This window comes from Gossypium arboreum, chromosome 6, assembly GCF_025698485.1.
Source record: "Gossypium arboreum isolate Shixiya-1 chromosome 6, ASM2569848v2, whole genome shotgun sequence".
NCBI classification, from domain to species: Eukaryota; Viridiplantae; Streptophyta; class Magnoliopsida; order Malvales; family Malvaceae; genus Gossypium; species Gossypium arboreum.
This window is the reverse complement of record NC_069075.1, coordinates 6,669,988-6,680,529: the sequence shown is the minus strand read 5'-3', so window position 1 is coordinate 6,680,529 and position 10,542 is coordinate 6,669,988. Positions and strand designations below refer to the sequence as shown.

At 34.3% G+C, this 10,542-nt stretch overlaps 2 protein-coding genes across 3 annotated transcripts; one reads left to right on the top strand and one right to left on the bottom strand.

Moving 5' to 3' along the window:
- Positions 1 to 895: 895 nt before the first annotated feature.
- LOC108485837 (uncharacterized) lies at positions 896 to 3,366 on the top strand. The gene is made up of 2 exons (XM_017789685.2): positions 896 to 3,017; positions 3,144 to 3,366. The coding sequence occupies exon 1, from the start codon at positions 1,011 to 1,013 to the stop codon at positions 3,000 to 3,002; it is 1,992 nt and encodes a 663-aa protein (XP_017645174.1). The 5' UTR covers positions 896 to 1,010; the 3' UTR covers positions 3,003 to 3,017; positions 3,144 to 3,366.
- A 514-nt stretch (positions 3,367 to 3,880) lies between these two features.
- On the bottom strand, positions 3,881 to 9,961 carry LOC108486498 (glutamyl-tRNA(Gln) amidotransferase subunit A, chloroplastic/mitochondrial). 2 transcript variants are annotated; one of them, XM_053030026.1, is made up of 11 exons: positions 9,877 to 9,918; positions 9,030 to 9,738; positions 8,276 to 8,587; positions 7,487 to 7,666; positions 7,286 to 7,380; positions 7,096 to 7,171; positions 6,928 to 7,005; positions 5,315 to 5,408; positions 5,108 to 5,157; positions 4,730 to 4,843; positions 3,881 to 4,375 (listed from the first exon to the last, which is right to left on the bottom strand). In XM_053030026.1, exons 2-11 carry the CDS (start codon positions 9,561 to 9,563, stop codon positions 4,277 to 4,279), a joined length of 1,632 nt encoding a protein of 543 aa, XP_052885986.1. In that variant the 5' UTR covers positions 9,564 to 9,738; positions 9,877 to 9,918; the 3' UTR covers positions 3,881 to 4,276. The 2 variants fall into 2 exon arrangements, with proteins under 2 accessions (XP_052885986.1, XP_017646070.1); XM_017790581.2 differs by having other exon boundaries at positions 9,030 to 9,961.
- Between the last annotated feature and the right edge of the window lie 581 nt (positions 9,962 to 10,542).

Below are 10,542 nucleotides of genomic sequence, written 5' to 3'. Positions count from 1 at the left end.
GAAAATTTTTATAATTTAATAATCAAAATAAAATATATTAATAATTGGGTGACTCATTATATAATTATCATTCCTATACATAAAATCTATTTATAAGTTTTGGAATATAATAGAAGAGTAGTCTTCCCTTTAAGTAGACAGAGCAAAGTGTGATTACTTTAATTTTGTTTTAGAAAAGTGAGAACCCTAACATTGGAAGCTTTGAGGTCACTCTTGCATATACCTTACTTGATTAAATTTATGGTAATATTCCTTATTTTTAATAAAAGATGTTGGAGGACTAATTCATATATAAAAATATGTTTATGGAATATGATAATTTTATAATGAGATTTGGAGCTTCATGGCCAATGAAGATTAATGTTGATGTTTTTGCTTTCTTGCAAGCAGTTGGTACACAATTTGTGTCTTTGGTGGTTAAGTGTTTTGTTTAAATTTTTTTCTTAAGAAATTAATTACTTTTTTGAATTGGTATGTTTTCGAATTAGTTATCATTCGTCGAAAAAATTAACTATGAAATAAAAATTAAGATTAAAACCCTAAATTTTTTAAAGAAAATAGTTCTTATACTTTTTTGCACTCCATTAAGCCTTTGAACATCAAAATATATTTTATTTTATATTAAATATATTAAAATTTATATATCATTAAATAAATATAAAAATAATATGTCCCACTTTAAATATTTTTTCATATTTAGATTTAACTTTCATCATTTCTAACTTTAAATGAAATGAAATCTACTTAATCAATTTTAAAATGTTATTCAAATATTTCTTTTAAAGTTAAAACACGTTCCTTAATTTACATTAACGCATTGTCCAACATACTTTTCAAATAAAAATATATTGTTTCTCAATAAAATAAAACAATTTATTAAAAATGAAAAGTGACAATGAGAAATAATAGTGTTAAACCACAATTCCTCAATTTAATATTTAACCCTTCTTTTATTCATCTCCTTCATTCATTCCTATCATCTCCTTCAATTCTCACAGACACACTAATCAATGGAGATTACCCATCCTTTTCATGAGGAACATCCCTTGGTGTTAGTGACAGAGCAAAGCAATGAAGGTCTCAAAGCTTACTGCGATGGATGTGGGGAACTACTTTCAACTCCATGCTTCACTTGTATTCATTGCAACTATCACCTTCACAAGCAGTGTGCAGAGGCACCCCTTCAAATTCCTAATCACCCTATCCATCCCAAGCACTCAGACACAGGTTTTTTTCTTCGACAAAGGCCATACCTTGATGATCATTGGGTAAATGGTTGTGCATTATGCAAGGAAAAACGTAACATGTTTTTTTATGAGTGTTATTCTTGTTATTTTTTCCTTGACATCAAATGTGCTCATTTATCTTCTTCGTATAAGTTTAGCCAACTGTCCAAATATGACATCCACAAACATCCATTGACCTTCATAGAAAGTCACATGGCCATAGATGTACTCAAAAACTTCAATTGCCTCTGGTGTCATGAACCATTGACATATGATATATATTTTTGTTCTGACTGTCCATCATTCATCGCTCACAAGAAATGCCTTAATGAGTTACCCACTAAAATTAATCACCCTTCCCATCACATACACCCTCTTTTCCTTAACTATAGTTATCGCAACCATTTTTGCAACCTATGCCAAAAGGAACATTCTGGACATTTTTATTGTTGTTCTCTTTGCCATTTTAACATCAAGCTTGAATGCGCTTTGTTGAGGTCCATTATTGAAGATAAAAGAAGCCATCAACATCCATTCTCTTTGCTTTGGAGACAAGGTTCATTCATTTGTGATGCATGTGATACTGAGGGAAATTATATTTCTTATATATGTTTGAAATGTTACATTGTAGTCCATAAGAAATGTATTTCACTCCCGCGCGTTATCAAATTTTCTCGACATGATCACTGCATTTTTCACAAATATTTTCTTGAAACACAAGAGCTTACAAAGCAAGATTGCAAGATTTGTTTCAAAAAAGTGAAACTAGATCGTGGGAGTTACTCTTGTGGGAAGCCAGGTTGCAATTATGTTGTCCATGTGAATTGTGTCTTGGAGAATGAAAAGTTGTACGAGGTAATTGAGGATGAAAAGCAATATGAGGAGCTTTATGAAAAATCTATACAGTCTTCCGCCATTCGTGTTATTGAGGTGAATGAAGCTGGGGAAGCTACAAAGATTGAACATTTCAGTCATCAACATCGCTTGGTGTTAGCAGACAAGATGGAGGAGGAAATTGATAGAAAATGTGATGGGTGCATGCTATCTATCTCAACTATCTTCTATTATTGTTCAGAATGCCCTTTTTTTCTTCATAAAACTTGTGCTGAATTACCAAAAATCAAGCGTCATTGGTTTCGTCAATGGAACGCCATCCTCGACTTCAAAGGCTTCCTGGCATGTAGCCTTTGTCGCCAACATTGCAATGGCTTCTTTTATAGAATTAAAGGATGGCAAATTTGCATTAGGTGTGCTAAAGTTGCTGATATCATTGAATGTGAAGGACACCAGCACTTTCTCTTTTTTGATTTCAAATGCAAGGAGAAATGTAATGGTTGTGGTAACAAGTGTTGGTTTGGTGCATTTAGATGTGGAGAGTGCAGATTTGTTTTGGATTTTGGATGCTTAACATTACCACAATCAGCTCTTCATAAAATTGATGAACACATACTAAACATTACTTATGATGATGATAAAAAGCAAAGTTGGTGTGATATTTGTGAACAAGAAAGAGATCCAAGCCTTTGGTATTATTCTTGTTCAATTTGTGATACTTCTGCTCATCCCAAATGTGTTCTTGGAAAATTTCCATTTCTCAAGGATGGGAGCACATTTTCTTCTAATAAACACAATCATCATCATGATCTTAAATTTTTTAAGAAGGTTGAGGGCTACCCTGAATGCTCTTATTGTGGTAAGCTTTCCCATGAAGAAATTCTCAAATGTAAAGAGTCTACATGTGACTATATTCTCCATTGCAAATGTCTGGATTACTAAGTTTAAAGCTTTGTGGTAAGTACTTTAGATGATTAAAGAGCTATTGTTTTCTTTTTTAAATCATCAATGCAATTAATTGTTCTTATTTCATGATTTTGTTTTCATTATTAACATAAGTTTTAATTGTCTTCATGGCTACAGATGTGTTTTGTTCAAATGGAAAGCACTAGAGGTTTTATTCGATCCAAAGAGTTCACAGAGGATTTGACATTTCATTCCTACTTCTTGAAGGATGTTCAAATTTTAAGTGTGTTTTGATTTAAGTGTTGCTTTGTTTAAAATTTGTTTGGGTTTGTATGATTTGAACTCGCTATTGCTTTGTGATTCATCTATGATTTATTTGAGTTTGTAAAATTTGATTTCAGTATTATTTTGTGATTTATTGGATTTGAGTTATGAAAATTAATAATTATTTGAATTATTTCTGCAATGTTAATTAATTATTTAAACTATTGTTTTACCCCATATATAATGAAACTTTTGGAAGCCACCAATTTCCCTTCATGCTGCACTTGTTTTTTTGCATATATTTATTTGACAAATATAATTATATGAAGTTTTGAATACAATAATATAAAAAAAATTAGGCTGAATTGAGTTCAATCTCAACTATATTTAAATCCAATATTTGGCTCCCTGCCAGAGTGAAATGTTCAATTGGACATCTTAATTTCAAAATTATAAATAAGAGTTAATTCCAATATTTGGTACCTTCACCGTAGTCAGGTTGAAGAGTTAGAAGAAGAAATTTTTTTTTTAAATAAACAACTGAAATAACTTTTTTATAAAGTTCATAATGTCAAATTTTATTTATTTTTATGAGCTTGATGGCAGCATAGGAATTGAGGATACAGTACCACTTATTAAGTAAATAAAAATTAAAAAGGAAATAAACAAAGATTTATTCATTGAATGACAAGAGTGTTTGCTTAAACTTGTCTCACTCAACACCATCACCTAAATGAAAATAAGCACCCAAAAAACTTTTATGTTATACAATAAATATAACGTATCACATTGAAATATTTTGGACAGATTGACAAACTTGAGGGGCATCTTAGCAATTATTTGTAGGAACAAAATTGTAGTTCAATGCTGCTGCTGTTGTTGCGGATAATCATTGGGGTCTCTAAAGCACATTGGCCATCAACATGCCTCAAAAGTCAGTCCTATGTATTAACAGCACAACGTCTGATGTAGCGGATCCACTCACCAAAATGGTTTTCAATTTTAAGATTCATTCATAGCCTACTTACTAATGTCCTTGAAAAAGTTCAGGCCGAAGCACCACCCACATCCGTGATGAGCGGAGGGACAAAATTGTAACCTTCAAGAGTCTGCTCAAAGATGTGACCCACTTTTACCAACTTTTCCTGCAACAACAAGGTCATGGGAAAAAGTGAAGCCTTTGATTATCAGCAGATTTCGACTATTCCAGTTTTCGAATGCTAGGATAGAAAGCCGTAATTATAATAATAATAATAATGATGATGATGATGATGATGATGATAGAAGTTGACTCTAAACTGTCAAACAAATATATGTTAAGTTGCATGCTTGCCTGTGTATATTTTGGTGTTTCCTCTAACACAATGCTACAAGCTCTTTTCCTAAAATAAATATTTTCTCACTGAAATTACAACAATTCTAGCTACCCAACATTGATTAGCTCAGGGGAAATTTGAAAAATGAAGAATAACAAGTTAATTAAAAAACGAGCAGCATACCTCATCAAATGCCGCACCAATGATTTGAAGGCCAACAGGAAGGCCAACAGCTCCCCCTTCAACAAATCCGCATGGCAAAACCAATGCAGGTAAGCCCGCCAAGTTAACATTCACCTGTATATGGATATGGAATCTCAAAACGGGACAAGGGCAAATATATTATTTCAACTATTCTACCACATTTGAAGAAGTTAAATGGAATTACTTGCAATAAAGAAGAAAAAAAATGACACAACAAATAAGGGAGGCCAAAAGAATGCAGGGAAAGCCACAACCTTAACTATATATATTCTTAACCAGCCAAACATTCATGATACTAGTTCAAGGCTGTGGAGCAATGACTTAAATAAGATAATTGCGGCACCTAAATGTTCTTACAGTCATAATATCTCCGGCATACATCGCCAATGGGTCATTCTTCTTCTCACCTGCAAACATCATAATCAACTTTGTAATTCAATGTTTACCGTTAATGACCATCCATACATGAGTCATAACACCCCTCGCACTATCATGCAAAGAAGGAACAGAAAATAGATTAGACAAACAAGTAAAATAAGAAAAACAGCAATTCAACTAGCATACCAATCTTATATGCAGCGGATGGAGCTGCAGGTGAAATCAGGATGTCATTTTCATCCAATGCTGCCTTGAAGCTTTTCCGAATTATGGTCCTTACCTAAAACACTTATATAATCATGAATGTTTTTCTTTAATAGCAATGCTCCTAAAATAATCACGTGTTTCAGCATATGTCAAGTAAAATGGTCAAATTAACATACACATTCAAAATTATATATAAGGTTAATTACATATTTGGTACCCTTCCTACAGTCAAATGTTAAATTGGGCACCTTAACTTCAAAATATCCAACAATGGACTCAAATTTTGAGTCTGTTTACCAGATTGGACATACAACTAACTATATTAGCTGAAAAATGTGTAGCATATGTCATCACATGGCTCTGATATTAAGGACACATTTTTTCCGGAACTCAATTAGTAGAATGTATAATCTGGTAATGAGAAACAAAGTTTGAGTAACATATTACACATTTTAGACTTAAGGTACCAAATAGAACATTTGACCATAGTTGGGTACCAGATATGTGATTAACCCTTACAATAAATTGCGTGACGAAAAAAATCACTTACACAGGAATACCAATGGAAAACCAAGAGATTGTTAGACTATAAATTAACTTTGTTATTTAAAATATCAATACTTTAATTGCTGAAAGCAAATAATTACTTGAATGAAAAATTTAATTTAAACATCAAAAAGTTGTTTTGTGCATCTATAACAGCTATTAAGAATTTTAGCAGCTGGACATTTTGACTTTAAGGTGACACATTAGATTTTATGAGAAGGCAACTACAACTATATTGCTAGCCAGTAAAATGGAGTGTCGTGGAGAGATGGAAGAGAAGAAGATCGGAGTAGAGTCTAAAAAACAAATACGGTGGTGATGGAAGCAACAGGGGCTGAGAAAAGTGAGAATTAAGGTTGTAAAAAATAATAGCAAGTGAGTTGCAAGGAGAGGTTTAGAGTGCTTCAGTTTGCCAAAAGATCAAAAGTCCCCTAAATGAAACTTTGGATTTTCTATTTATAGCCTTTCCAAAGTAGTTAACCCAAATAACGGTTATGAAACAAGTGAAATATTTTATTGAACATGGGAGAGATGTGAGTTAATTCACAAGAACGTGTAATGAATTATTGGGTAATGAGAGTGAATGACATCACGTTCATGTTGCTTGTAGTGAGCAATGGGAGAGAAGTTATGAAAATAGTGGATATAATGGTAGTTTAGTGGAAGTTACACTTACGTAACTCATATTAACAAGGAAGGAGCTACTTGCAAACTTAAATGCAAAGGCACACTTTGATCAACGAGGAGAGGGAGAGAAAAAAAAAACTTTTACTCCAAAGAAAGGTTAAGAAGTAGAATTCTTAACAATATATGTATCTAAAGCGTCCAAGCCATGCTCTCCAAGACATCCTGACAGTGGAGCAAACCTAAGAATTCTGCCAACCTTCTTAAGCTTAGCTCCACAGTCTTCTCAACAAGGAGTGGTCTGAAAGGAACAATATTTCCTGACACTACTATTGACAGAAGCGTTATCAACCAAGGACGAGTATCTACAGACCCAAAAGATAATCAAAGTAAAGATGTATTTACTGTAATAGGAATGACACCTGTTGAGCACGCTTGTAATATGCATCATAATATCCAGCTGAAAGCGCATATGTTCCCATTAATATTCTCATTTTGACCTGCAAAATTGAAATGCATTCATGTCAAAATTCCAGATTGCTATAACTAATATAACACTAAATTTCTCAACAGTGAACTCATAGACAGACCTCTGATCCAAATCCTTTAGCCCTCGATTCTTCATAAAGGGCATTTAGCTCATCAGAAGAAGCTTGATTCCCATATCTGGATTTGTTGAAAATCACAGAAAACCATGGAATAGTAATTAGTTCCAAACTAGCATTTATCCATCTGCATAATGCATGCTTGAAAATGGAAAAACATTCCATAGCATGTCACCTGACACCATCATATCTTGATAAGTTTGAAGATGATTCTGATGATGCAAGAATATAGTAAGCTGGCAAACCAAGAGAGAAGGATGGCAATGAAACCTGCAATAGTTTCAAAAGAATAATGACTATGTAAAACCAATATGCATTGGATTCCACACACACACAAAAGAAGAAAAAAGAAGCCTGTGGCACTTTTAAATTACACCTCTTTCAAAACACATCCTAATTGTTCCAGATGAGCTGCAGCACCCTGAATTGCTGATTTAACTCCAGAATCAACACCAGCATCAACAGTTTCACGGATAAGACCAACCCTTAACCCCTCTAATGGTCTGGATTTCAAAGAACTTGCAGAAGTGAACTGAGAAGTGAAGTCAGGCACCTCCTGAAAAGCAATATTCTTACACAATTAGACCATATATTAAAGCAGTAAGGCTAAAAATAAATAATGCTAAAATGTCTTCAACTCAAAGTAGACGAAAAGAGCCAAAGTAGCAGTCGCAGTAATCAAAGTCTAAGATTCTATTGCATGGTACAATTATTGATGCGACTAAAAGCCAAAGAGAAGAGAACATATAGGAACTGAATGCAGAATAGGTTAGAAAAGTAAGCAAGAAGGTAAAGACAAAAATGGAGCCCTTAAATCAGGGTAGCAAAAAGGAAAACAGGAAAGTCACACAAATAAAGGAACCTTCTCATTCGAAAATGATCACACCAATGATGGATCATATCATAAGAAATTTCACTTCAGTGAGGTGATTAAAAGGCACAACTGCTTAAGCTATAGGAGGTAGTACTCAATATAGACTCATTTTCCAAGCAGCTTGGCAAATAAAGAACATATGCATGAGGCATGACAATTTATTCTTGGATATGTATATCACTGTCACAATCTTCCAAACAAAGGTATATGGTTAATAAGATATTCTTCGTATTATCAGCACCTAAACAAAGAAAATTTCACTGCTAGTTTTAAATTGAAAGAGCACTTAACTCGTTTACTGCTAGTAGCATCAAGTGAATCATGACCAGAAATTGCATGAAGAAGAATCCCGGTGTCGGCAACGGAGGAACCAAAACATCCGATAACATCAAGGGATGACGCATATGCCATAAGTCCAAATCTTGAAACACGTCCATAAGTTGGCTTCAAACCAACTACACCGCAAAATGATGCTGGTTGCCTCACACTTCCACCAGTGTCACTCCCAAGTGACACAACACATTGCCTGGCAGATACAGATGCAGCAGAGCCACCCGAAGATCCCCCTGGCACCCGAGAAAGGTCCCATGGGTTCGCTGTCACCTATTCAAACTAATAAATGCATTACTAACAATCAACAGAAGCAAAAGCAGTTATCAAACAGAATTACGGCTCTAATTAGCATTGTTGTCGGCACAGCTTTTGACCTCAAAAGCTATTTTTCATAGCAAAAGCAAGTACATATCTTGGCTTCTGTTGTTAACATCATGACCAAACCCAAAAACTTGGAAAAATGATGTTTTTAGCTTTTGGAAGTTGAGTTTTGGATAAAAAAACTTTATTATCCTCTTATCTCTAAAATTTTATTATTTTAAATGTATATCTTCCTTGCATTTCAATTTCAGCAACATCAAATGCTTCTAGATTTTCAAAACCATTTTTTTTTCACCACAATTTTTTGGATTCAAGCTATTTTCTAAACTAGGCTTTCTCTACACAAACACTAGACTAGCCCTAAAAAATCTGAGTGGGAATTTAACCAAACCTTAAATGCAGAAGCTTCAGTAGTACTCCCCATACCAAACTCATCCAAGTTGGTCTTTCCAACAACAATGGCGCCCAAGTCCTTCAACCTCTTCACGGCAGTGGCATCGAACGGAGGACGGTAGCCTTCCAGGATGTAAGAGCCACCAGTGGAAGGCATATCAGCAGTACAAATGTTGTCTTTGATAGCGACGAGGACACCAGCAAGGGGACCCACTTCTTCATTCCTTTTTATCTTGTCGTCAATATCCTGCGCTTGTTTCAGGACCTTGTCAGGGTCAGAGATGTGAAGGAAACAGCTGATATGGGGCTCCGTTTGTTTGAGACGGTTCAGGTAGGAATGGGTCAGTTCCACAGCACTGAGGTGACGGTTGAGAAGCGAGTATCGAATGGAGAGGATTTGTGATTGGTCTGCTGCGAAGGAGGTCTTGGTGACGGGCTGTGCGGAAGAAAGGATGTGAAAGGGGCGGGATTTGGTCCGGCCCCGGAGTGGGAAACGAGAAAGATAACGCGGGGGTTGAATTGTTGATAGCATTTTTTTCAAAACAAGGAAACGAAAGGACCCAAGATGAAATTTTCATTTTTATTGTGATGACCCCACTTCACCAAACAAAATAGGTGACCGCATCGGTAAAAAGAATACCGTTTTGTAAAAAAGGAGAAAACTTTCCCTTAAGCATTTTATCAAACAGATTCTATGCGCAATCAACCTATATATCAGTACAACGGAATGAAAAGCGTAAATAGAAACAAAACTTATTAGTGAAAACAAAGCAGTTCTCCGAGTGACGAGAGGAGAGAGGACTGGGGGCAAATAACAACAACGGAATTGAGAGAAAAAGGCCTACCTCAGGCGTCACTGACTTTGGTCAGGGATTGGGCTGGATGTAAAAGTAGTTTATCGACTAACCACCGAGTTAACCATCTTAATCCAAATCGACTTAATAGTAGGTCTGTTAAATCGAATTATTTTAGGGTAAATTACATCATCAATCACTAAATTATGTGTAAATTTTTGTTTTGATCACTTAATTAAATAATTTGGTCATTAAATTATTTAAAAAATTTTATTTAAGTCATTAGAATACTGCTATATGGCTTTCTCCATCCGCATAGCCTAAACCAATCGAAAACTCTCTTTTACAGTTTAGTTTTTTTTCTTGAAACAACTTTAGATTTTACGAATTTGCAAACTAAAATTGACATAATTTTTTTCTCTAATTTTCAACACTGAGCATCAGATCGACTTGAATCTAAGGTATGTTCTACTCATTTATGAATATTGATCTACCATATCGATCGTTGAATTATCGCTTAGAGTTCGCTGGCGAAACTATTTTTTGAGAAAAAAAACACTTAACAATCCAATAACTTAAATAAAAAAAACTTTTAAATAATTTTGTCACTTAAAAGAGAGCTTTCGAATAATTCAATAATCAAATTGTAACTTTTTTAGTTAAATAATCAAAACAAAAACTTACACATAGTTTAGTGACTAATGGTACAATTTACCT